This window comes from Cotesia glomerata, linkage group LG8 (genome assembly GCF_020080835.1).
Source record: "Cotesia glomerata isolate CgM1 linkage group LG8, MPM_Cglom_v2.3, whole genome shotgun sequence".
NCBI classification, from domain to species: Eukaryota; Metazoa; Arthropoda; class Insecta; order Hymenoptera; family Braconidae; genus Cotesia; species Cotesia glomerata.
In genome coordinates, this window is record NC_058165.1 from 295,260 (window position 1) to 323,250 (window position 27,991).

A 27,991-nucleotide genomic window follows, 5' to 3' on the forward strand; every position below is an offset into this window, starting at 1 on the left:
ATTTTTTATTTTTATTCTTTCCAGGAACAGATCTGTAACAATAAAAAAAAAAAAATATTAATTTTCAATGAAAGTTTTTTTTGCATTTAATTTAATGAAAATAAAAATTTAATAATCATGAAATCGTGACGTTATACAATAGAAAGTTCTTGTAATATTACTTTATATACTACACTAGTAAACTATTTAATAAATATTAAAAATACTTTAGAAAGTTTTCATTGCGAACAAAAATAAATTAAAAAAAAAAATTCTTTTTATTTTCTTAAAAAAATTATTATTTTAAAAATAATAGTAATAATAAATAATAAAATTAAATTAATTGAAAAGTGACAAAATACTTGTTAATAATAAAATTATTCATAAAATAATCTGAAATAATATTTACTTAAAAATGTGTTAAGTATTTTATTTTTACTTGAATTAAATATTCCATTTAATTCTTTTAATAAAATGTGTAATATTATTACAATTATTATAATATTTATAGAGCGCGAGTATACCAACTGGTGTGTACATGTGCGTTTGTTTTGAAATGATACGAGTGAGTAAAACAGAGTAAAAGAGTGAAAGACCAGAGAGTCAAAGCATTTATATATATATACTAAAAAGAGAGAAACAATCGTCGAGTTCACAGTGATTGAAGGAGGGAAAAAGGGTCTGTGAGTATGAATGAAAACTACTGTCTATATGTTTTATGAATAATAAAAAATTTTCCGCAAAATCTAGGAATATTTTTAAAAATTTTTCTAAAATTTACCAGAAAATAAATTTCAATAAATTTTAAAAATAAAAACAAATAAAAATGACCCACGACAATTATTTTATATTTTTAGTAGAAGATAAGATTTAAGATGTCAATACACTTAATATTTTTGTTTATTGAAACATTAAAAAAAACGATCAAATTTTAATTGCTATTTAATTATACACTGTACATTGAGAATTTATATTATTGGAGTATTAGTATCTTAATTGTTACGATAATGACTTATATTTTTTTTTTTTTTAATTTTATTTAACCTATTATTTTTTTTTTTTAATTTTTTGATATAAATTTCTCGATCTTACTAGAACTTTCTTTTCATAAAATTGTTTTTATTTAATGATTGGAAAATTTTTTTAATTTTTGGAAAATGAGTTTTTGAGAAGATATTTTGTCGAAAAATAAGGGGGATAAGTATGCTTAATCGTTATTATATGGTAAGAAATTTTACGGGCTACAATTTTAGCTCATAAAAATTTTCCTAAGACCAACTAATTTTTCCGGAAAATACAAAATTTTTTTAATTTACAATTATTGATTTCAGGAAATTTTTTTAATGAGACCAAAATTGTACCCTGGAAAATTTCCTATCTATTTATGCATACCAATCCCTAATTTCCCGAAAAACAACCCAGTAATAAGGGAAAATTAATTAAATTTTCCCAATTAGGGTCAATTTTTACGCATTCTTTATTTAGGAGCCAATTTTTCCCAAAATAAAAATCTAAACTACAATTCTCAGTAGCTTTTCGGTTAGGAAATTTTCCGGGCGACAATTTTCATCCCCATAAAATTTCCCGTAGACCCAATTGTTTTCTAGTAATCTTAGTTTTTCCAATTAGGAGCTAATTTTTTCCTAAAATTTCTTAGAGCCAACTTTAAAAGCCGATAACTCGGAAAATATTGAGTTTAGGAAAATTTATTAATACTAAAATTGTACTCCGGAGAATTTTCTATCTATTTATGCATACCAATCCCTAATTTCTCAGAAAATAACCGAGTAATAAGAGAAAAACTAATTGAATTTTCCCAATTAGGGCCAATTTCTTCATATTTTTTCTTTAAGAGCCAATTTTTTCTAAAATAAAAATCTTAACTATAAACCTTAGTAGCTTTTCGGTTAGGAAATTTTCCGGTCTAGAATTTTCACTCTTATAAAAGTTTTCCTAGATCCAACTGTTTATAATAATCTTAGTTTTTCCAATTAGAAGCTAATTTTTCCCTAAAATTTCTTAGAGCCAACTTTAAGAGTTGGTAACTCGGAAAATATTGAGTTTAGGAAAATGTATAGTTACTAAAATTGTACTTCGGAAAATTTTCTATCTAATGACCTACCCACTTTTCGAATTTTTTCCTTTAATTCTCTCAAATAAAAATAATTTTTTTCTAACAATAATTTAAAGGGAAATTTTCCGGAAAAATTGTAATTTTTAGGTCCTGTGAACTCTTTAAGGTCCTCTAGCGGTAAAACTTAACAAAATACAACGACCTACAATAACAAGTAATAAAAAAAAAAGAAAGAAAGAAAACGTGGCGTTCTCCTTGTTCGCTGGTCTTTTCTTTTTCCGCCCCCACTGGATCTTTACTGGCTCCCTCGCTTCCTCGGATATTTTTATTTCTATTTAACTTTTTTATTACTGAATTTTTTTACATTTTGTTGCATCCGACGCCAGCTTCGGCCTGTAGGGGGACCCCCTACACTCACTCTCCTTCCAAAGTTCGCCTCCCCACACGGGCGCTTGTCTCCTACCGGTCGTGACTCTTAAACCCGCGTCGCGAATTCCCCTCGCAAATTCATTCCCCCTCTCAGTCATTTTTTGCGCCGGTTATTCTCTTTTATTCTCCAGCCCCCTCTCTACTCCAGCAAGAGGGCTTACCACCTCTACCGGCGACCACTATTACTATACTACAGACGCTACTCAAATGTCGGTGACTTCTAACGTTTATTTATTTTTTATCCTTGTTGGTACGTTATTTACTGCTTCCTTCTACTTCGATCCCGATTTCCGGGCCTCCTATTGGTCATATCGCCAAAGTTATCACGGTTTTTTTCTGGCAAATTTTATCCTCTTTCTAATGATATAAGGTTTCATGGGACTATTTTCAATATTTTCCGAGATATTTTAGATTTATATCGGGAAAATTTTCAGCTATTTACAAAAATTAGAGTTTTTCGTAGGAAAAATTTATTTTTCTCGTCTCCTATTGGTCCAATTAGAAAAAACCACAGAGGTTTTTGTAGGAAATTTAATCCCGTTTCTACCAATACAAGGTTTTCCAGGGCTATTTTCAATATTTTCCAAGAAAATTTGCGATTTTTCGAAAAATTTTAAGATTTTTTGTTAAAATTAGAGTTTTTTTTCAGAAAAATTCATTTTTCTCGTTTCCTATTGGTCGAATTAGAAAAAACCAAAAAGGTTTTTTTGTAGGAAATTTTATCTTTTTTTTACCAATACAAGGTTTCCCTGGGCTATTTTCAATAGTTTCCGAGATATTTATACATTTTCTCTGTAAAGTCTTAAAACTTTTCTATAAAATAACATTTTTTTGACAAAAAAACTTGTAATTATACAAAAAATTCCTCTAAATTTAAAATAAAAAATGTAATAAAGTGCACTTGTAGGAAATAAAATAGTGAAAAAAAAAGTCTGAGAGTTTTTGTCGTAAAATCAATACCAGAAGCTCTAGAAGCCTCCAAAGCCGAGAAGTAAATTTTAAGCAAAATTAATTATTTACATGTCATCAACTTACTGTAGTGGGGTAAGCTCGCGTGTACGGTCAATTCCGCCATATTTGTTAAATGTATATATGTATATGTATATGGAATATAAATTGCGTGGATTTTACTATAGATATGACGGCTTATAAACTAGAGTACGGATATGGCCACTGTAGACTCTAGACATTAAACGTTTATTGTGTTGTGACTCTACACTCTCTGACTGCTACATGATGCATGTATGAACTTTGTGTAATTTTAACGTCGATACATACTTGCATAGTTGCAATAAAAATTACAATTTCTTTCTTATTATTATTATTATTTAACCCAAAATTTCCTATAAAAAAGTATTTAAATATTTTTAATAGAAGGATTTGTTTATAATTAATAAGCTTTATTAACTGTTAATAATTAATTTTTTAACATCAAGGATTTAATAAATATTTATTAACAATAAATTATTTATTAAATACGATTGATTAAATGTTAATAGTTAATAAGTAATTTATTAACTGTTAACAAATATTTATTTAAAATAAAAAGCACAAATAATTTTGTTTTGACGCCTTTTATAACCACCCTATGGCTGGAATACATGATAATAATTAAATTCACTAAATAAATTAACCTTTTTAATATTTAAAAATATAAAAGATAATTATGAGCTGTGATGAAATTTGCTATTTTACAATAAACGTTATTTTAATGTAATATAATTAATCCAAATAATTTATAAAGATGATTTTTGTTTTTAAGCAATCTTTATAACATATGAATTTACTGTTAATAAATATTTGTTAATTATTAATAAATACTTATTAACTATTAATAAATGTACTTTACTCCCAAATAAATATTTATTGAATGTTAAAGAATATTTATTAAAATTTAATAAATTAAATAATTGTCTTCAAATAAATTAAATTGTTAATAATTATTAGTATCATTAATAATTATCAATTATTAATATTATTAATAATTATTAGATATAATTAATAAATCCTTTTATCAGTGCATTTTATTCATAATTAAAAAAAAATTAGAATATGAAAATTTTCAATAAAAAATTGAATTTTTCTAGAGTAGAAAAATTGTTTTTTTATTTTTTAAAAATATTTCTAGAGGATCTATAATTCCGGAATGAGCGTTAAAATATAATGTTAGATACAAAGGTAAATTTATCTGTACAAAAGCAAAATATAGAGGGTTATAGAGTATAAATAACCGGTTTTTCCGTGGACGGTGTACGTATAGTTGTAAGCTTTGCGCGAGCGCACATTCACCCGCCTTTTTCATTAAAAATTCGAACCAGTTTGTGAAACTAAAAAACTTAACCCTTCCTCGCTACTCTCGTCTCCTTTTTTCCTTTTTTCTTCTATCTTTTATTTATTTACTTTGCTTTTTATTTTCTTCTCATTTTTTATTTCTTTCTTTTTCTTTTCTTTAATACCTCTAGCTTAAATTCTTGCTTTTATTTTTTCCGAGAATTTTTAAAAATTCCTCAAGGTATGCCCGACCATTTTTATTATCATTATTATTATTATTATTATTTTATAGCCAGTTCTTTGTTTCGCTAAAAGATAATCTTTTTTCGTATTTTAAAACTTTGAATTCCAATTCTGGGTTAAATATCAGAAATATTGGAAAATTTTATGGGATTTTTTATGGGAAATTTTCCAAGCTACGAAAAAGGTCTATCAATTTTTTCATAACTTTAATATTTTGGACGAAATAATAACAATTAAATTTAACAGAAAATTAAGCTCGAATATTTTTAATGTTTTTTTTTTAAGTTATGATTGTTTAATTTTAATTATCTAATAAGTAATCAAAATGGATGAAGTATGAAATATGAAAGGGGTAAGAGGGTAAGGGGAGGAGGATCGAAAGGGGGTAGTAGGGACATAAACTAGCTAAATAGTCTAGTTAAAATGGCGATCGGGTGTCCGTATTGATTTTCGAATGAGTTCAAAATTTCCATAATGGAAGAGCTTCATCCGACTTTAGAAGAGTTGGGGGACTGTCTCGGCTCGAGGAGGAGATCGAGGGGCTAAAATTCATAATCATAATCATAACACTCAAGATAATAATAATAATTATTACTTTTTTTTTTTTTAATATAAAAGTTCGGAAAATAATTTTCAAGGAAAATTGGGTCGTAAAGTATTTTAATTAGATATTTGTTATTATTATTATTATTATTATTTTAGCAAAATTTTATGAGTGAAAAATTTCAAGATCTAATTATATATAAAGCTCATGAAAAACAAAATTGACTGCCGAAAACTGGATTAAAATCGGTTAATTCAATCAAAAGTTATTAGACTTTAAAAATTTTAAGAAAATTAAGTTTTTTCAATTGTAGCTGCTGTAGTAATTGCCGTAGTTTTTGTAGTTTCGGTTTCAAGTTGTAATATTTTTCATAGTTTTCATCTGTAATTGCCGTAGTTTTTGTAGTTTCGGTTTCAAGTTGTAATATTTTTCATAGTTTTCATCTGTAATTGTAGTTTTTGTGTTTTCAATTTGTAGCTGCTGTAGTTTTTGTAGTTTCTATTTAAAGTTACAATATTTTTTATTGCTCTAATTTGTAATTGTAGTTTTAGTGCTTTTAAGTTGTAGTTTTAATTTATAGTCTTAATTAGTAGTTGCTGTAGCTGCTGTAGTTTTTGTAGTTTCTATTTAAAGTTACAATATTTTTTATTGCTCTAATTTGTAATTGTAGTTTTAGTGCTTTTAAGTTGTAACTTTGGTTTTTAGTTGCTGCCGTTTTTGTAGTTTATATTTAAAGTTGTATCAATATTTTTGATAATTTTCATTTGTAATTGCTGTACTTTTAGTACTTATAATTTGTAGTTTCGATTTAAAGATGCAATAGTTTTCATTTGTAATTGTTGTAAGTTTTGTGCTTATAATTTGTAGTTGCTGTAGTTTTTGTAGTTTCTATTTAAAATTACTAGAGTTTTAATTTATAATTGCTGTAATTTTTGTGCTTTTAATTTGTAGTTTTAATATTTACTGAATGTAACGTAATTTTAACATGTAGTTTCCTGTAGTTGCAATAATACTTAATCTTTTTTTCAAGTACAAAACTTTTGATCTCTCCCATTTTGAGCCATAATCGAATCCACACTAAGGTACTGACTGCAATGTAATGTAACTACCACAGTATGTAATGTAACATATAATCCTTATTACCATTAATATCCACACACTGGGATTTCTCGGTAATCGTTAGACCGCGTGTATTGACTCTTCCACTGTGTACTGTGTGTACTGTGTGTACTGTGTGAAAGTATAGTAAGAAAACGATGTGATCTAACCTCAATGTTGAGGTCATGGGAGTGAGCAAGTTACTTCGACCGCTTTTTCCATTAAAAAACTATCCTGGGTTATATTTCTACAAAATTTAAATATTTTTTATTAAATTTAACTAATTTTGGGAATCCCAATAAAAATATCAACTTACAATTTAAATTATTCCAGTAAAAATAAGATAAAAATACCTAACATAAGATCAAGATCGAGACTACCACAAACAGACTCAGTTGACCCAGGACGTGAAAAGGAATAAGATGGAGACCGACTTAAATAAAATTTTAAAGGTAAATTCTAATGTTTACTATAACACGTTTTTCTCTCATTCACTTGTACTACATCGTGAGACTGTAATACACATACTTACTCTACAATAATAAATACCCGGTTGGTGGGAGAATGAGAGGGAAGAGGGGGGCTACGTACTTGTACTTGCACTTGTACCGTTATAATTATTTATATTTTTATTGTTATTGTGGAAATAATATAACGCGGTAATTATACTTCTCATGGTGTTGCTTGCAAGGTAAATTACTATTGATAATTGTTGATTTTTAATTATTCTGAATTTTATATTTTTTTATTACTTTATTACGTTTGAGTATCAGATAATAATTATAACTTTAGATTAATTGATTTAATTGACCGGTTTAATTGAATTAAGTGGTGCATTTTGTAGGAAGAAATTATGGGAAGATTTTTCGGGCTTCCTCTATTGGTCGGAATCACTAAAGTTCTGGAATTTTTTTGTGGGAAATTGAATCCTCTTTTCACTTTTCACCAATGCAAGGTTTGATGGGGATATTTTGGATATTTTTTGAGATATTTTGAGTTTTAGGGTAAAATTCTAGGATTTTGTCAAAATACAAGCTTTTGTAAGGAAAATTGAATTTTCTTGTTTCCTATTGGTCCAATTGTCAAAAGTTGCATGTGTTTTTTTATAAAATTTCATCCCCTTTTTACTAATACAAGGTTTGATGGAGGTATTTTGAATATTTTTTGAGATATTTTGAGTTTTAGGGGAAAATTTTTAAATTTTGTCAAAATACAAGTTTTTGTGGAAAAAAATTGAATTTTCTTGTTTCTTATTGGTCTAATTGGAAGAAGTCAAGAACTTTTTTGTAGTAAATTTTATCCTCTTTCTACCAAAACAAGGTTTTTCTAAGCTATTTTCAATATTTTCCAAAATATTTTATATTTTATAAAAAAATTATTACAAATTTAATTTCCTATAGTTTTTCTCGAATTTTAATGGCGCTGTTAAATTTAATATTTTCCACTAAAATTATTTCAGACATCGATTTTACCTAAAATTACCAATGCAATATTTCGAGCCAGAATTTTTTTAACCGTAAGTACATAAATTTTGTTGAAAAAAAAAAGCTCGTAAAAAAAGCTGAATTATTGCTGTAAATTTGTTTTTTTTTGTTATTTTTATTCCATACAAACTTTTAATGTGAGTTTACTGTTGGGAATTTATAATACAATACACACACAAATCTCCATATACATGTACGTAGGTAAAAAATAAAAAATTATAATAATAAAAATGGGGTGAAATGAAGAAGGATGAAAAAAAAATTTAGAATTTTTTCCCTCGTAACTTTTCGTAATAAAAAACTTTTTTTTTTTATCGTTATTTATTACAGTATTTTAATTAAAAAACTTGTAAATAATAATTATGGATTGGTATTAGAGTTCGAACAGTTTCAACGGAGAGTTTTAAGTCTACAGTGAAAATCGATAAATCAAGGAGTTGTGGAATTTTATGCGGAAGCATCATATTTTATTATTATTATTAATTTTTTAAAATTAATAACAATATTAATAATAATAATAATATTTTTGTCGTATTTTAAAAAAATTCGGAGATTTTTGTAAAAATACGAGTTTTTCTTAAAACAAATTGGTTTTTCTCATATCCTATTGGTCAATTGTCAAAAATTGTATATGTTTTATTGTAGAAAATGTCATCCCTTTTCTATCAATTACACGTTTTTCCGGGGCTATTTTCAATATTTTTCAAGATATTCAAACTTTTCCAAAAGAAAATTCCAAGATTGTTGTAAAAATATGAGTTTTTGTTAAAACAAATTGGTTTTTCTCGTTTCCTATTGGTCAAATCGTGAAAGTCATAAAATTTTTCTGTAGGAAATTTAATCCCCTTTCTACCAATACAAGGTTTTCTTAGGCTATTTTCAATATTTTCCGAGATATTTAAACTTTTCCAAAAGAAAATTCCACTATTTTTCTAAAATTACGATTTTTTTAATCATAAAATTAATTATTCTTTTTTCCTATTGGTCTAATCGTGAAAAGTCATATGTTTTTCTGTGGGAAATTCAATTCCATTTCTACCAATACAAGGTTTTCCTAGGCTATTTTTAATATTTTCCGCGATATTTAAATATTTTCCAATAAATCACCACAACATTAATTTAAATTCTCAATTTTCTTTAAAATATAAATTATATTTCTGCTCAACCCAGCAAAAAAGTAAAATGTAATTACGTCTAATTTTTTAAGAGCTTCGATAACTAAAAAGTGTAGCGGCGAGGCATAAAATCAATACGAGTTTAAAAAAAAAAAAAAAAAAAAAACGGCTGAAAGTAATCAAATTTGAGGAGAGAAAAAAAATTCAAAAAAGAAAAATGTTCCTCGTTTTTTCTCTCTCTCTCTTGCTCCGCTTTTGGGGCTGCGTCTTTACTTGGTACTTTTTCTCCCGTGGGTGAAAGTTTGGCGGCAAAGGGGCGACTATCCACCACTCGGTAGCCCAGAGAAAGAGAGAGAGGGAAAGGCTCGCAGATAAAAGGGGAGGAAATGTAGGGGAAGAAAATCGAGGATGAGAAATAGTAAAGCGAGAAAGAAAAAAGTCTAGATGGCCCGAGAACACGATGCGCCGTTTTAAGGGGACACAGGGGCACTGAAAGGGGTGGGGAGGGTCGAAAAAAATAAAAAGAGAAAGTTTAAATAAAAATAATAATAAAAATGCTAAAGTACCAGCAACAAAAATTAACCAAAAAAAAATCCAATTTTGTTGCCATGGCGACCGACTTCCCGAGACTTTGATAAAGATCCCCCATTTGTAAATGTATCGTCTTTTTTTTTTAAAGAATAAAATTTTGCTGGGGCTTTTTATTGATTGTGAATTTTTAATAGAAAAAAAAAAAAATTTTTTTTTTTATTTTTTTCTTTTTTATCCTGGCGAGATTCGAACCCGGAACCTTTTTTCGGCTATTACTCGGGAAATTTTTGACCAATTTTTGTGATCAAGGTGTTATTTTAAAGAAAAAATTAAACTACATTCCTTTTGAAGCTTAAATAAACTTTTTTTTAATTTTAGAAGAGAAATTTTGAGTTTCTAAAAGTTTTGCGATTTTTAATACTTTTTGAAGCTTCAACAAATTTTTTTTTAATTTTAGGTGACAAATTTTGAGTTTATAAAAGTTTGGCAATTTTTAAGATATTGATTATGAATTTTTAAGAAAAAAAAAAAAAATTTTTTTTTTTTTTAATCCCGGCCGGATTCGAACCCGCAACCTTTTCAGTATAATTAAAATTGTCATTTTTTAGGCTATTACTCTTTAAATTTTTGACCGATCTTTATGATCAAGGTGTTATTTTGAAGAGAAAATTAAACTACATTCTTTTTAAAGCTTAAACAAATTTTTTTTTAATTTTAGGAGAGAAATTTTGAGTTTCTAAAAGTTTGGCAATTTTTAGGATATTGATTGTAAATTTTTAATATAAAAAAAAATTTTTTTTTTTTAAATCCCGGCCAGGTTCGAACCCTGAACCTTCGAAATGTAATTAAAATTGACATTTTTCAGGCTATTATTCGGGAAATTTTTGACCGATCTTTACGATCGAGGTGTTGTTTTAAAGAGAAAATTAAACTACATTCTTTTTAAGGCTTAAAAAATTTTTTTTTTTATTTTAGGGAGAAAAATTTGAGTTTCTAGAAGTTTGGCAATTTTTTGGAAATACTTTCAAGGACTGTATCTCGGAAACTATTGAGTTTAGATAAATTTTTAGAGCGGGAAATTTTTTTGTAAGTGTTTACAAATAATAGACTTTTTAACAGGTGGCGTAAAAATACGGGAAAAAAAAATTATCTAGTAGATAAATTAAGTGATAAAAATACTACACTTACTAATTAAAACGTTAATTTTGTAGTAAAAAAACAGTCCAACTACGAAATACCTTATCACGCTGATTAGAACAACGACATTTTTTTAATTTTTACTTTTATCATTTTTAATGCGTACTAACTAGTGGCTGTAATCACTATAATTATCGTAATAGTTATGGAAATATTATTAATAATAATAATAACAATAATAGTAATTTTTACTATTCTTGATAACATAAAAAATAAAAAAAGTTAGTTTTTTTGCTGGTTATAAAAATAATAATAAAAATAATTGACTCGCCAAGTGTAAAAGTGATTGAAATCTAGTGAACACGCATGTAACAACCTGACCTACGCATTGTAACTGTTGAATATATACATATGACTGGTTGTACGATATAAAATCGCCCGCGGCATTCATTTTATTTTTTTTTCACGCCAGTACGTCATATAAACTTAAAACGTTTATATTTTATTACACTAACTGATAATATAAAATTAAAGATTGAAAAATACAATTTTTAAAATAACCTTTTTGTTTTTTTATTCAAAAAACAATTATTTAAAGCTTTGATTTTTTTCTAAAAAATTTTAAGTCTTAAAATAAAATTACGGGAATTCAATTGTACGATAGTAAAAAAAAACTTAGACTTATTATTACTTAAAAATCTAATTTATAACTCAATTTAACCTTCTAAAAATTAATTTTTAAATAATAGATGAAACTAAAAGTTTCTAAGGTCAAAATAAAGGTTCCAGGTTTTGATAAATTTTTTATTTTTTATATTTTAAAATTTAATTGACCTTTTTTTAATTAAAAAAATTAAATTTAACTTTTAAAAAATTTTTTTGCCTTCTAAAACTTTAAAATTATTTTCCCGGGTTCGATCCCAAGGCAAAGTTTTATTTTTTTTTTTTATTAAAAATTAAATAAAATTCCTCGAAAATTTTCTCAAAAAAAAAAAAATTAAAAAATTCTAAACAAAAAAAAATTACATATTTAAATTTTTTTTTTTATTAAACATTTAATAAAATTTCTCAAAATTTTCTTAAAAAAAAAAAATTACATATTTTTAAATTTTATTTATTTTTTTTTTATTAAACATTGAATAAAATTCCTCAAAAATTTTATCCAAAAAAGAAAAGTTGAAAAATTGAAAATTCCAAAAAAAAAAAAAAAAAAAAAAAAATACATATTTTAAAAATTTTTTTACCAACTACTCGGCAACATCGCTTTTCAGCCCACACACTGGCGTCTGAGTGATGGTGGTCGCGAGTATAATATCGCCGTTAGCTCCATCTCTTACATTATCGTGGCTGACATATGTATATATTTTTCTCTCTTATCCGTAATACCTAATACTAATACCTCCGGCGCTTGCGGGCTGGTGACGCGACTTAATACTCCATAGATATATATATATATATATATATATATATATATATATATATATATAGCAACGCTACCGCTACCGCGAACTCAAACGCGAACGCGGGCAGCTTTCCTCGGGAATTCTGTTATAGATTAAATTTTTTTACCGGCAAGATATTGATTGTTGCTTTTTTATTAATGTTACATTTAGTTATAAGTATGAGGCACAACGGACACACTAACAACGAACGAAGTAGCCCCCACTTGGTACTCTACTGGGTGAACATGGGATCGCGAAATCGCGGCGTCACCCTCTGCTCGCCCTCACCCTATTTTTAATTTTAGTATTTTTTTTAATCGCTGGTTTTTTCTTTTATCAGCGACAGACTCGATATTAAAAATAATAAAAAAAGAAAATAGAAATAATAAAAATCGCGGGGCTAACTTTTGGAGGGGATAAAAGACGCGGGTAAAGAACTCAGGTCGCGGATCGCGGGTGAACCGGGAGGGGATTACTATATAACTTTTACCATTCAATTCAACTTTATCATTGGCTACTACCAGCTAGGGGAAATCAGGGGAGCTACTTGGAGGGGAGAATACTTTTTACAGTGTATGTGTCAGAGTGTGGACATGCTACTTTTATTATACAGACGCGGCCACGTGATCCCAAGGGGAACGTTACAATTTTTCCGAATTTTTTAAGTAGCTAAATTTTTGAAATTTTTTATAAAATTTTACTTTCGGAGTTTTAAAATTAAGATAAAAAATTATAAATTTTAATTCAAAATAAAAATTGTAGCAAGTTTTATAGAGGTTATTTACGAGGAAGATAAAATAGTCTAGATGGATTTAGTTTATGGGTAATTTTGTATTTTTATATTTATTATGACCTAACCTTCTTATTTTATTTATTTTTCTTGGCATTTAATACCCTTAATGGCGTTTTCGCGGACATTTGGCGCGACAATTTGCAATTTTAGATGGAAAATGCTCCAATAAAATTGAAGATAAAAATAATAAACCTAGAAATTATTATTATTACTAACCATGAATTTGTACTGCTAAAATATCAATAATTTCAAACCAAAAAACATTTTTAGTCTTATCATTTTACAAATTTTTAAGTCTAGAGGTTTAGAATCCCGGTGAAATTATTTTTAAAAAACAATTTGATATTTTAAATAAAATTATTTAAAGGATTAAAAATTCAAACATTAATAAAGAAAATCGATTAGCACTTACGTAAAAATTGTGACGGACATTTGGCGCGACAATTTGCAATTTTAAATTGAAAATAGTCCAATAAAAATGAAGATAAAAATAATAAACCTAGCAATTATTATTAACCATGAATTTGTGCTGCTAAAATATCAATAATTCCAAAGCAAAAAAATTTTTAGTCTTATCATTTTATAAATTTTTAAGTCTAGGGTTCGAATCCCGGTGAGAGTCAAATTAATTTTTTTTTCTCAATCAAATTAAAATACTCAAGTTTTATCTCAAAAAATGCTTAATTTTTTGTCTAAATTAACAATTGAAATTCCCGAGCTCAATATTAACTATTTTTTTTTTTTTATTAAATTATTTAAAAAATATAAAATTCAAACAATTAAAAAGAAAATCGATTGGCACTTACTTAAAAATTGTGCCGGTGAGTAATAACGTCAATAAAAAGGGGGTTAGATGGCCCCCCAGCCCCTAGTGTCGCTCCGGCCGCTACCGACAATGCTTTAGAAGGTTCTTTTATAATTTCGCTCGATAAAATTTTTCATCAATACACACAAGAAAAAATAAAAATGAACTATTTTTAGCGAGTTCTCACCCCAATATTCTTTAATATATTTTTATAAATCCAAAACTTATTTACGAATTTTTTTTTCGGATGAAATAGAGTAAAAAAATATTTTTTAAAAATAAAAAATTGTTAATAATTCACAAGATTTACGGCACGATAGTTGATCCGCTTCCTATAGTTGAGTATGAGCTTAAACTATTGATTTTATCATTAAAATTGTATAGAATCATTCTCCGGGAAATTATCGACAAAAAAGGTCATTAAACTTTTTTTTTTTTTTTTTTTTTAAATCAATAATTTTATCGCGGTCATATTTATCATAAAAAGTCATTTTTATTTCTTCCATATTTTTATTAATTTATTTTTATTTTATCCGGGGATTTAATTTTAAATGCGGATATTCAAAATTAATTAATAGAATAAAAATAAAGTTTAGAGTTCGAATCTTGGGTTGGGTAAAAAATTTTTTTTTCCAATTTTAAAGGCTTGGGTTCGATCCCAAGACATTTTTTTTTTTTTTTAAGTAGAAAAAATTATGTTTGTAAGAAATTTTTTAATTAAAATTTTAAAATTGAAATTCAACAAAGTTCACTCAACTCGAAAATTTTTTATACGAGTCAATTGAACTTTTTTTTTATCACAACTCGGTCTATATAAACTCAGTCAGTCTTTTTGTGTTACAAGACTCTCGAGCGTCAAAAGCGTGTAAGTCCACTTGTGTAAATTGTATGACGTATGTATAGGTACTCTACATTACTGTGTATGCAGTTTAAATAATAGTGGACAATAAAAAACGTTTAAGTAGATTTTTATAGCGTTTATGGCTCTAGATAATTTTCCGAAGCTTCTAACTTGAGATGAGGAAAGAAAAATTGGGGACCTAGGGAGGTTTTTGGATACCAAATTTTCCGGGCTACAATTTTCGGATCAATGAAAATTTTTCTAAACTCAATATTTTCCAAGTTACAGCCTTTTTAAGTTTGACAATTTTCTATTTTCCAAAAAAATTGGTTCCCAATTGTTGAAAGCTTGATAACTTGGAAACAATTGGTTCTAGGAAAATTTTTCGGAACCAAAATTGTATCCCGGAAAATTTGATAACTCCCAAGGTCCTATGATGTATATTTATGTTTCATATTTACTGAAATAGGAGCAAGTAACGAAGAAACAAAAAATAATGAAATTTAAGAAAGAACTTTGGTTGTATAAAAATCACAATAATATATATTAGATAACGAAATACAAGTGCTTCAATTACTCGGCTATTGATATGAATACATTACATATATATATATATATTTACATTTACATCATAAGTGTGTTTATTTTCTTACTCATTCATTTGCACTTAATTTTACCCATACAATATACATTATTATTAAAATAACATTTTTTTATTCATTATTTCCTTTTTTTCTGATCTCTTTTTATTATTATACTTAATAATTGCAATTACAGCGTCAATGTACGCTACGGATCACTGATAACAAATCATTATTATTGTTATTATCATACATTATGTTTATTGATGGATTATTAATAATAAGAAAATTTTTTAATTTTATTCTCAAGTTTTTCCGGATTTTTTTTAATCGGAAAATTTATTTAGGACTTATTTAGGAAATTTTTATATAGATACAATTTTTGTTCCTATGAAAATTTTCCTAGACCCAATTTTTTTCTAGTAATCTTAATTTTTCCAATTAGGAACCAATTTAATGGAAAAATTCCAAATTGTTTGCTTCAAAGGCCCATAACTCGGAAAATATTAACTTTAGGAAAAATTGTGGTACCAAAATTGTAGCCCGGAAAATTTCCTATCCAAAACACTCCCTAGTAACTTCTCTAACTGTTTTCGTTCTAAAAATATCGGAATAAAATCAAGTATGCAATTTTTAATGACCTAATTATTGGGATCGTTGACCCGAGTACCTTAAAAACAATTAAAATAATACTTTCCAAAGGAAATTTAAAATTTTTTGTTACAGATCTAACTTCCGCTGCAGCACCCTTGTATATTTTAATATCCCTCATATTTATAATTATTAATAAATTATAATTAATCTTGCACATACATTAAAATAAGTAATTAAATTTTTTTATTCTCGGATACGATTTTATAATTTTTATTTCCCTTGTCATTAGTTTTATAGTTTATATATTTATGAATTTATATTTATATATGTAAGTTATTAAATATAATGGAAAATATATAGCCAATAAAAATGTACCCACCGACCTGTGACGAAATGTTTAAGTTATTTCAGTGCATCCGATATATTTTTATAATTATAAGATAATTATTTTTCATTTCCACCAAGGAAATTTTAGAGCAAATAATTTATCTTTTACTTTGAACTGTTATTACGGCTAAACGGTTTGAGATACGGAAAAATTTCTTCAGACCTATTTTGTAGCCCGAAAAATTTTCTATCCGATAATGTATAATGGTCAACAATTTTTTTTGTAATTACTGATGAATTAAAGAAAAATCAATTGGAGTTTTTCAAAATTAGGCAAATTTTCTGGTTTTTTTTTGTTTATCGGAAAATTTCTCCTAAAATATGAGTCATAAATATACATAATAGGACTTTTCGAATTAGGAAATTTTCCGGGCTACAATTTTGGTACCGAAAAATTTTTCTAGAACCAATTGTTTCCAAGTAATCGAGCTTTGAACAATTGGGAACCAATTTTTTTTGGAGAATAGAAAATTGTCAAGCTTAAAAGCGCTGTAACTTGGAAAATATTATGTTTAGGAAAATTTTCATAGATACCAAATTGTAGCGCGGAAAATTTTCTATATAAAAGTTTCTTTAGAGTTTAAATTAATTTTTATCTTTATTCTAAAATTTAAGTTTAAAGTTTTGAACATAATATTTTATGAGAACTTAGTGATATTATCATTATTAATAATTATAATATCCTTAGCGGAGATCTGTGTCGTCAGTAAAAAATTAATATCGATTGGATAGCCCCTCTTCTTTTAATATTAATAACAAAAAAAGTCAAAGTACAAAAAGGATAAAAATAAAATAACAATAACAGCAAAAAAAAAAAAAAAAAAAAAAAGAAAATAAAAAAAAATATAAAAAACTGCTGGGGAATGAAACCAGAGGAAAAAAGGCGGGAGGGTCTGGCTGTTATCGAACGGAGTGGGAGGAAAATAAAAATGTTAAAAAATAAAAATATTAAAATGAAAAAAGAAAAAAAAAATAAAAAAGAAAAAATGGTAATAAAAAATATGAGGAGAAGACGAAGCAGGAGACGAAAGAGGAAGAAAGGAGAAGGTTTTAGGTAGGGGGAGGTTAGGTTCCAAGAGAGGGAGGAGTGAGAAAGGAGAGGCAAGAGGAAGGTTATATCTCATCTTTACTTTATGAATTTAATTTTTAAATTGGACGGAATTGAACGATAGAAAAAATTTTAATTAAACTTTTTTATTGTTGCTGTTATTATTCTACGGAATATTATATACGTATTTTTTTTTTTTATTTTTTTAATTTAGGTTTTTATTGTTTTTCCTGACAATTCAATTATTTTAAAGAATTTTTTTATTTATCATTTAGATCATAGATCGATTAAATAAATTTTTTATTTTATAATTTTATAAAATTTATTTGAAGTGGAAAAATTGGAGCTTTTAATTTTTTTTTAATTATGGTCAATTAAAAAATTATTATTATTTTGAAATAATAATAATTTTTATAAATTACAATTTTTTAAAAAATAAATTTTTGCATGATAATATTAATACTCTTTTATAAAACGAATATAATTTCCCCTTCAAAATAGTATATCATATAAAAAATTTTTTATTAATAAATTCTATTAAATCTAATCGAAAATATAATCAGGATAATAAAAAACTACATCGTTCTTATAGATTAAAACTCTTAAAAGAAAAAAAAAACTATAATAATAATAAATGACAAGAAATGAGTTCCAAGAATTTAATTTTAACTTAATTAATTTTTCGCTTACTCCAACATTATTGTTATTATTATCGTTTTTTTTTTTTTTTTTTTTTTATCATTATCATTTTTATTATTTAAATTTTTTTAAAACTCAAGTGAGAAACTGTGTTATTTCCGCTCTGAACCCCGCTTATATACATATAAACTCACACATGGACGGGACAATAATGTATGTGACAACACAATAGTATGACTAACATAAAATATCGCGACTCTCTACAACACACGTGCACTCAAAACTAAAACAAGAGTATTGTATTGCGCGGCAATCCTTTTTTGACCTTCAAACCTTGATATCTTTTAAAATATCAGAGATTTTCGACAATATCTTGGGAATTTTTTGTAGCTAGATAAATTCTTTACAAAAAATTATTTATAATTTTTTTTCTATTCTTGATAAATAGCGAGATATTTAAAATTACATTTGAAATTTTTAAAAATGAACAAATTTCACATAATTTTTATAATTCTAATAATATCTCCAAAAATATCAGAGATATTTAAAAAACATCTGTTTTTTTTTTTTTTGGTAGCTCGGAAAATTCTTTACAAAAACCTATTTAATAATTTTTTTTATCTCTGCCCGATATTTTTAAATTTAAATACAAAATTTTTAAAAAATAAATAATTAACAAGTAATTTTTAAATTAATGATTTCAAATTAATTATTTTTAATTAAAATTATGACACTAAAATTGAGAAATCTAATAATTTTTATAATTTTTTTAAAAATAAATTTATTAATAAAAATTTAATAATTAAAAACTCTAAAAAATTATAAATACAATTTTTTAATAATAATTTTGTTAAATTTGTCAATTTTATTTATTTCAATTATAAATTAATTAAATAAAAAAAAATTATGACGTTAAAGTTTGCAATTTGACCATTTTTTAATTTTTTTTAACAAAAAAATTATTAAAAAAAAAAATTTATTTTTAACTTTTTAAAATTTCTACATGTCAATTTTTTTTAACCATAATTTGTAAAAAAAATTCTTAAATATCTGCTAAATTAATTTTCATAAAAAATTAGCACTTGATTTTTTTTTTTTAGACAAATTTTTAATATTAATAAAGTTAGCCGACATTTTTTATTTTTTTTTATTTTGCTTAATTTATTAATTTATAAATAAAAAATATTTTTAAAAAATTGCACTTATAGTTTTTTAAGTTTTTAACGAATGAAAAAAATTTTTTTGTAATAATTATTTGATAAAAATTTTTAGATGTCGGCTAGCTTTATTTTCATAATTTTTACATAAAATTTTATAAAAAGCCAAAAAAATGACAGTCTGTAAATTTAAGTATAAAAAAAAATTCCATATGTAAAAAATAAAAAAAAATAAAAATTATCAGACGATTTTTGATATCATTATCACAAAAAATGAATGTTAATTACAATTAATTAATAAAGAAAAATAAAAACTCACCAGCTTCAGCTCCAATAAAAAACTTTAAAGTTTATTTAAATAAAATGAAACAATAAACATGAATAATTAACTCCGGGCACTTGAAAAACTTTAAACCAGAACCAGAAACTAAATCCAACATAAAAAACAATAATTAATAATCCAAATAAATAATCACAATTTTAAAAATAAAAAAATCATAAATGATAAGAAAAAAAAAATTAACCCCACAAATGAAGTGACGCTTTGTGTCGTTTATACATAAGCGGAATTGGTTTTATTCACAAAACAAATTCATTAAATTCACTACTTACTATATCCGGTAGTGTCACCACAGTTTATTATTAATTATTATTATTAATAATATTTATAACTAGTATTTAAATTATTTGTTGGTAATTATTGCCGTAATAATAACAACAAAATAACAAAAAAACGTGTGGTACAAGATGGCGTTAACCCGCCCGCACACAATCAGGTGGAAAATGCCGGAATGTCGTGAGATCGTGATCCTGTACTAAAATATTTTTATATATATATATATATATATATTTTGTGTACAGTTTGGTAAGTATTATATATATGTTGTATATTTTATGTAAAAAAAAAAACACAGCACACACGTCTACGTCACGACGCTACGACGCTGCGTAGTCTACGGCTAAAGATCGACTGGCAGCACTGAGCGCGTCGCTGCCTAACGTCCCACCGGAATCGCCGCTAGATGCCGTATATTTTTACTTTTTATTATCGCACAGCAATATGGAGAGGGAAGATACTGTACTAAGGAGACTTATAACTTTTAATCCAATATATGTATAATGGAATTTATGTTATTTATAGGGGTGGGAGAATTTCTGCAAGTTGGAATTTTTTATTTTTTAATTTAAAATTTTTAAACTTTTGAATTTTTAATTGCTATTTTGAAAATTTAGATTTATTTTTTTAATTTTTAGTTTTTGTTATTATTGAATTTAAAAATTTATAAATTTTTTTTAATATTTTTAGAATTTTTTATTTTAATTTTAAAAATTTAAATTTATAGTTTTTGTTATTATTTAAGTTAAAAATTAAAAAATTTTAGAAATTATTTTTAAAATTTTTTATTTTTAAATTTGAAATTTTTTTCTTTCTAAATTTTTGAATTTTTTATTTTTATTTTAAAAACGGATTTATTTTTTTAATTTTTAGTTTTTGTTATTATTATTTAATCTATAAATTTTTTAAAATTATTTTTAGAATTTTTTATTTTTAAGTTTTTTATTTTAATTTTTAAAATTTAAATTTTTAGTTTTTGTTATTATTGAAGTTAAAAATTAAAAAATTATTTTTGAAATTATTTCTAGAATTTTTTATTTTTATTTTAAAAGCTTAGATTTATTTTTTTAATTTTTAGTTTTTGTAATTATTGGATTTAAAAATTTTTTAATTTTTAGAATTTTTTATTATTGTCATTTAAATACAGAAAAAATTTATTAAGCGCGAAAAATTTTTAAAATATTATTTGAAATTTAAATTAAAAAATTAAAAATACTTTTTTTATCGACAGTGAATAATAAAACAACAATTGTAAAAATAAATTACTATTTTACCGACAGTTCTCCACGCATGTATCAAATGTATATCATATGTATCATCAGTGACATCAGTGACAGCTGTGTTTATTTATTTATTTTTCATTCCTCACTTGTATACTTTCCAAAAAACTTGTCAATAATTATTTATTTATTAATAATAAAAATAATAGTCGTAATTATTGTTTAAATAATATAAAAATTTTATTTAATTTAATGGATTGTTAATAATTAATAATAATTAAAATGGTAAGTTGATTGAGGTTAATTGTCAAGTATAATATTATTAAAATTTAAAATTATTATTGATAATAATAATTTAAATAAAATTTTTTAGGACATAGCAGGAATTTCAAACGACAATTTTAATGTAAAAGACTGGGTTAATAAGATACTTGAATCTTTAGACTCTCAAAATGATAAAGATGTAAGTAATATAATTAAAAAGTAATTATTAACTTGTAAAATAAATTAAATTGAATAAAAAATTATTTTTTAGGCATACGTTACCTCGCTGGTAATGAAATTACAGATGTACGTTCAACAAGTAAATTTAACTGTTGAAGAAACAAGCCAAAATGTTTTAGGAAGTTTACCAAGAATATTTCGAGAGACTCAATTACTTCAACAAGAAGCAGCTTCTCTTAAAGATAAAATGTCTGTTGTCAAAGATGAAATTGCTAAGGTATAAAAAAATTTATTAAAAAAAATTTTTGCTTTATTAAATAATGAGTTGTTCAATTGCACTGTACTTTTTTAAATATTGACGTTTTTAAAGATATAAGCTCATCCCGATGTTACACTCATCAAGAGCTTTCATTTGAGTACCCACATCAATTTTTCATATATTTTATATATTTATCTATATTATATATATATATATATATATATATATATATATATATATATATATATATATATATATATATATATATATATATATATATATATATATGTATATATGAAAAATTAATGTGGGTACTCAAATGAAAGGTCTTGATGAGTGTAACATCATAATGAGCTTATATCTTTAAAAATGTCAATAGTTGACAAGATACAAGGTCATTTCTTAATTATGATTCAATTTCATTAAAGAAAAACTAATTTTATCATATGACTATCATATTCTTATCTTTAGATTGAAAAAGACACTTCAATCTCAATAACATCTTTGGCAAAAATCGACAAAATAAAGTCTGACTTGGAACAAGCTAAGCAAAGCCTGCACGAAGCAGACAATTGGTCAGTCCTAGCGAACCAAGTTGAAGAAGTAAGTCTTCTCTAATCTTAATCGAGTATATCACTCCAATTGCTTCTTCTAATCCCTTAATTTCTCTTCCAGAGTTTCGAAACCGGCGACATCGAAGTGATCTCCAGCAAGATCTTCAGCATGCAAAAATCCCTGAGCATGCTGACGACCTCTCCTGACTACGAGGACAAGAAACTCCAATTAGAAGGTCTGAAGAACCGACTTGAAGCTCTTGCGAGCCCTCTGTTGGTCCAAGCGTTCACCACCCGCAATCTCGGTAATTATTTTTATATAATTTTTTAAGTAATTTTGATTTATTATAAAAAAAAAAAAAAAAAAAAAAAAATTATTGTCTCAGATCAATCAAAAATCTACGTGACAATTTTCTCTCATATTTCACGGCTGGACCAGCTGGAAAAATACTACAAAAACTGCACCCGAGTGAACCTAACCTCGGAATGGCAAAAAATATCCAGCTCAGAGGACCAATTTCCCCATCAATTAATCCAATTTTTCGATAAACTCTTAACAAATCTTCCCGAACAATCAAAAACAACCACCGCATTATTTCCAAACGACAGCTTAGAAGTCTCTTCAAAATTGACCCTAACCCTAGAAATCTACACCGAGTTGCTAACAAGCCTCAGCAAGACCTTCGAAACCCAAATTTCAACTTACCTGCGTCAGTTCCCGCCTCCAGAGCAATTGAAACCCTTAATAAACCTAAGAAGCATCTTCGACAGCTTCGCAACAAACTTCAGCCACTCGCTGGACAACATGGTGCCCAAGAGTCCTTTCTTACCGACTCTGGCCCTGGCCAAGAGCATCTACTGCCCTCTGGTGAGCTTTATTTCCAAGTACACCACCTACGAAACTGCCTTTCTGATTTACCAGCTGCAAAACTTGCTTCCTACACCATCTAGCGGCGAACTTAGCGAGCTAATTCACGAGTTGTCGCTCAGTGTGCCACGGGTTCACGAAATGGCGGCTGAAAGCTTCAAGCGGTGCGCTAACTTGACGAATTTCTGCGGATTTTCCCACCTTGTAATGTCGATAAATAATTTGCTGATTAATTATTTGGAGAATTACTCCACTTGCTTGTCGCTGATTGGCTCTGGGAGGTCTAGAACCGAGAACTGGGGTCTGTTCCAGCAGTGCTTAACCTTGATGCAAATAATTGGGAGTCTTCAATTGACAATAAATGACATAAATCGCCAATTAATCGCCTTAGTTAATGAAAATCAAGCGAAGTTAATTAATTGTAACAATAATTTTGGAAAATTTCACTTATTGCTGACGAATAATGGCGATAAAGTTATAAAGGAAATGGCCGACGTGGTTACTGGCGGCCATTTTGATGAAGTTAATAAACGGATTAATAAATTGTGTTTAAATTTGTACCGAGGAACATATGATGTGATTTTTGGACCGATTTACACTCAACTGCTGGTTATTAAGACACTAAAATGGCGGCGGATCGACAAAATGGCGGCCAATGAAGTTGACCTACCGGATTACAGTTTTATACCTCAGGAATTTATTACTTTAGTTGGACAGTATTTAATGACACTTCCTCAGCATTTGGAGCCATTTTTATTGACGGATAATCCGAGCTTGAATTATGCGCTCAAAATGGCCGACGACAAGTTCAATCATATGGAGAGCGGGAGTGGGGGGTTTACAGGGATTTTGCTGGGAATTGTTGCTAAAGACGCTTGTCAGATGTTCTTGGATCAGATTTTGGGAATTTGTGAGCTTGATGGCAAAGGTTGCAAACAATTGGCGGTGGATATTGATTATTTGGGGAATATTTTGGAGGAATTGGGGCTTAAATTGACGGATAATCTTAGTGCGGTGGCGCTGCTGCTTAGGTTGACTCCTGAAGAGTATTTGGGGGGGAGTGTTGGGTTCAATCCGAGGATTGTTGCTGCTGTTAGACAGATGAGGAATATTCCCTCGGGGTAATTTTGGGATAGTGTAATTTTCAACATTATTAATTCAAATTTGCAATAATAAAACAACATAAAATAATTCTTTTTTGCATTTTTATTCTCTTAATCATGTAATTTAATATTTATTCCTCTCAAATCATAACCAATCAAAACCAAAATAATTAACTTATAACCCAATAACTCTTCTTCTGAACCAGAACCTCAAAATGATCATTCACCGCCATTTTCCATCCATAAGTAATGTAGCACAAGTCGTAGAGTGGGGGAACAAGTGTTCCAATAATGGCGCTGCCATCCACTTCTGTTCTGCAGAACAGCAACGGTTTTTCTTCAAAATCCCCCGCGGGAATGGCTTTGTCTAGAGAATAAGACTTGGCCCATCCTAAATCGTCTTTGGGCGAGAGAACCTGCAAGGAACCTAATTAGTACCAGTTCCTAGGTAGGAACCTAGGAACCAAACAACAAAACTCACATCAAATTTATCAAAGGCCTCAACATTGTCATCCAGAAGTACCAGGCACTGCTCGAATCCTTCCGGCTGTCGTCCTGGTAAGAAAAGATTTTCGTACTTTACACGGCAGACATTTTCTTTTGCGTCGCCATCTACATGTGTAGTAACAAGATCAGTATTTTTTCCATTATAGAGCTTCCAGCAGACTAATATTTTACTACTGTTCACGCATTGAGCGCCTTCGAACAGTTCCTCGACAATCTTTAGACACTTATTCGATTCACAGGAGTAGGCTGTGGAGATACACTTTGAACTTTTGGAACAATCTACTTGGGGGAGTCCGTAGCAAGTCCCGTTGTGTTTAAAGAACCCTGGCTTGCATTGGCAGACTCCATCGGAGCAAACAGAATCGACTGCAGAGCACTCTGGTACGCATGTTCCAGGAACTGTACTGTCAACAAGAACTTCAAAGTCGGAAGAGATTAGAACCGTTTTTCCACCAGTGGAACAGAGGTTGTATGGAGGTTCCAGTTTCCCGATGTAGAGCATCCCGTCATGTTCCAAGCGGCAGATCAGGTAAGGCTTGTTGTCTTCGGTGGTTCCTCCAGGAACAGCTTGTTCCAGTTGAAACGACTTGGTCCAGGTTAGATTTTCGTTTTTGACCAGCATCTGGATTGGTCATGAATTATCTTCAAGATTAAAGAAACTAAATAAATGTGGTAACTCACGTCAAATTTTCCACTTGAAATGGACTTGGTTCCTACGGCTATAAGACACCGAATCCAGCGGTGAGCTCGTAATTCTCCAGGTATAGCAACACTTCCGTGAATTGATCGGCAAACATACTGTTCCCCTGTATCATCAGTTCCACCAACAACTCCAAGTTCTGTATTGTTCTTGCTATCGTATGGCATCCAGCACATGGAACCTTATCAACAATTTATTGATCAGTGATTATAATTAATGATCTAATCATTGATCTTACCTACGCAAAATTTATCATCTTCCTTTCTTCCTTCAACTTCTTTACAAATTCCCGATTGACATAAATGAGACTTGGAAGCACACTTAGATTCCTTGGAACACTCTGAACCACTGAACCCGTAGCAAGTTCTATTCATCTTTAAAAATCCTGGATTGCAGTGGCACAAGTTCTCGAAACATGAAGAATCAGTTGGACACTGATCACATGGAACCTCCAAACCTGAATCAGTCAAAAATACTATTTTTTAATGATCTATTGCTCATAATAGAACTTACCTGTTGGAATCTTGGAGCAGTGATTATCATCTAGGTAGTATCCAATCTTGCAAACGCACTTTCCACCGGAATAGACAGTATTCTTTAGATATCTACATTCTTTAAAGGAATCAACAGGAACATTGGGTCCTAGAAAGTTTGATAATTAGATTGGATAATTGGATAAGAACTATAATTAGAACTTACTTGAAGGAATCTTGTAACAGTTTCTAAAATAGGAGTAGAATCCTGTTGAACACTTGCAAATCCCTCCAATAAATGTAAAGTTCTCACTGGAACAGGGAGCGCCTTTTACAGTCAGTACCTGGAACTTTGACTGAAAGTGATCCCTATTTTGAATAATATGACACCTTTTGTAATTGGGAGGTTCTAGTCTTCCTAGAACATAAGTTCCTATCTTAACTTCAGTTCTGCAAATCAGGAACAAGTTGGTTCCTTCAGTTCCTCCAAGAACGGCGCTGTCTAGGGTATAGTTCTTGTTCCATTCCAGGTTCCGGGTGTCAACAAGTAATTTATAGCTTTCATAAGATTGTTTAGCCGTGCTCCACTGAACATTACACTTAGATTCGTAAGCAGACACGGTTCCCAGAACCGAGGTTCCATCCTGGTGCTCCACCAAGCAGATCCATTCTCTAGAAACTCCAATAGACACTCTAAAATCAGTTAACTGGCCATTGGAGTCTTCCATCCAGCAGGTGGTTAATCCATTTTTGGAACTGCAGGAGCTGTACTTCTCCTTGTGTTCCTTAATCAGACTGCAGGAAGTTCCAAGGTTGGCGTAGGATGAAGACAAGCATTTGGAGGTTAAGGAACAGACGGTTCCAGGAACTGCGTAGCAGAATTCGTTGTGTTGGACGAAATATTTTTTGCAGCTACATGATGATGAAGTGCAGAAGGAATCGGGTGGACAATTCTCGGAAGATTTGCAAGATAAAGAGTCGGGGAACCAACACTCTCCGTCGGTTCCTTTTGTGGCTCCATCTATGCAAACGCAGTTGTTTGATTCACATTTGGAGTTTTGTAAGGGACCACAATTCTTGTTCTGGTCACATGGTTTGCCAATTTCTAGGCAAGAAAAGGAATTATAGGTCTTGGTTCTTCAGTGATTAGAAAAAAAATTTTACCATATTTAATACAGCTTGTCTTATTTGTAGATGGATAGTAAGTATAATCGCATTCGCATTTTTGCCAATCATTACAAAAACTATATTCAACTTTGCAATAACTATCATCAGGACAATTTTTATCTATATCAGCGAGACACATATCATTCTTCTTATCATATGTGTATCCATATTTGCAAACACATTGTTTCTCACCATGTACAATCATCTTGTAGGAATTTGGAATATTCTTACAACCCTCCTCAAGACTGGTGAACTTATATAAATCTAAACATAAATATATTTACCGTTGATAATTTTTAAATTGTCCTTACCAAGAGTCGGTAACGTCGGTACTAACGTGCAGTATAAAGAGCGCAATATGACTCCATTGCCCCAAAGTAGTTAACATTTTCAGTACAAGTGCACTGACCATTATTGCAAACCCCGCTGATGACGACGTTTATACAAGTTCCATCAGCGTTACATGCGCCACGACTTTGGGGCTTGCATTCGTTATTTATTGCTTGAAATTCTTCAGATCGGCACTTACAAAAGAGGTTATCACACCACGAGTGTTCCACAAATTTGCATCCAACATCTCTTTCGCAAGCTTCATCTACTTCTAGAATATAAATGGTTCGCGTTATTAGGCGTGCAATCGTAATTAGTCAGGTTTTTTTTTTTTTTACTTTTTGCATACTGGACGCATGTAGTTTTGTCATTGGCTGGGTAATAACCGTCTGTGCAGCGACATCTGTTGGATGTTTCGTTGCAATATGAGTTTTGGGGAGTGCAGTCGCCATTTTGTTTACAATGGATCCCTAAAAGAGCTTTCGCTTTAGTAAGTGGAATTATTATTATCAAAATGAATAAAAATCTTGGTAAAATCTTCATTTTAACTGTAATAAA

At 28.2% G+C, this 27,991-nt stretch overlaps 2 protein-coding genes and 1 long non-coding RNA gene across 4 annotated transcripts; 1 reads left to right on the forward strand and 2 right to left on the reverse strand.

Moving 5' to 3' along the window:
• Positions 1-20,183, reverse strand: LOC123270493. The gene is made up of 3 exons (XR_006510610.1): positions 19,717-20,183; positions 19,512-19,619; positions 1-32 (listed from the first exon to the last, which is right to left on the reverse strand). It is a non-coding gene; the product is annotated as an uncharacterized LOC123270493 (long non-coding RNA).
• A 1,092-nt stretch (positions 20,184-21,275) lies between these two features.
• LOC123270455 (conserved oligomeric Golgi complex subunit 7) lies at positions 21,276-24,344 on the forward strand. Its single transcript, XM_044736519.1, has 6 exons — positions 21,276-21,313; positions 21,402-21,491; positions 21,564-21,749; positions 22,203-22,334; positions 22,407-22,590; positions 22,672-24,344. The coding sequence occupies exons 1-6, from the start codon at positions 21,311-21,313 to the stop codon at positions 24,276-24,278; spliced, it is 2,202 nt and encodes a 733-aa protein (XP_044592454.1). The 5' UTR covers positions 21,276-21,310; the 3' UTR covers positions 24,279-24,344.
• Positions 24,345-24,367: 23 nt separating this feature from the next.
• On the reverse strand, positions 24,368-27,990 carry LOC123270446. 2 transcript variants are annotated; one of them, XM_044736495.1, is made up of 10 exons: positions 27,772-27,990; positions 27,441-27,704; positions 27,101-27,367; positions 26,934-27,041; positions 26,163-26,864; positions 25,977-26,105; positions 25,702-25,920; positions 25,445-25,644; positions 24,738-25,385; positions 24,368-24,672 (listed from the first exon to the last, which is right to left on the reverse strand). In XM_044736495.1, exons 1-10 carry the CDS (start codon positions 27,974-27,976, stop codon positions 24,427-24,429), a joined length of 2,988 nt encoding a protein of 995 aa, XP_044592430.1. In that variant the 5' UTR covers positions 27,977-27,990; the 3' UTR covers positions 24,368-24,426. The 2 variants fall into 2 exon arrangements, with proteins under 2 accessions (XP_044592430.1, XP_044592429.1); XM_044736494.1 differs by having other exon boundaries at positions 26,163-27,041.
• Between the last annotated feature and the right edge of the window lies 1 nt (position 27,991).

What these genes read in the sequence shown, in the direction of transcription:
- LOC123270446 (XM_044736494.1), bottom strand. Translation starts at nt 27,976, where the DNA reads ATGAAGATTTTACCAAGATTTTTATTCATTTTGATAATAATAATTCCA. An exon ending in CTGTTACAAGATTCCTTCAA is followed by an intron (nt 26,106 to 26,162) that starts GTAAGTTCTAAT and finishes CAAACTTTCTAG; the next exon opens with GACCCAATGTTCCTGTTGAT. An exon ending in AGGCCTTTGATAAATTTGAT is followed by an intron (nt 24,673 to 24,737) that starts GTGAGTTTTGTT and finishes GGTTCCTTGCAG; the next exon opens with GTTCTCTCGCCCAAAGACGA.
- LOC123270455 (XM_044736519.1), top strand. An exon ending in TAGCGAACCAAGTTGAAGAA is followed by an intron (nt 22,335 to 22,406) that starts GTAAGTCTTCTC and finishes TTTCTCTTCCAG; the next exon opens with AGTTTCGAAACCGGCGACAT. An exon ending in GTTCACCACCCGCAATCTCG is followed by an intron (nt 22,591 to 22,671) that starts GTAATTATTTTT and finishes TTATTGTCTCAG; the next exon opens with ATCAATCAAAAATCTACGTG.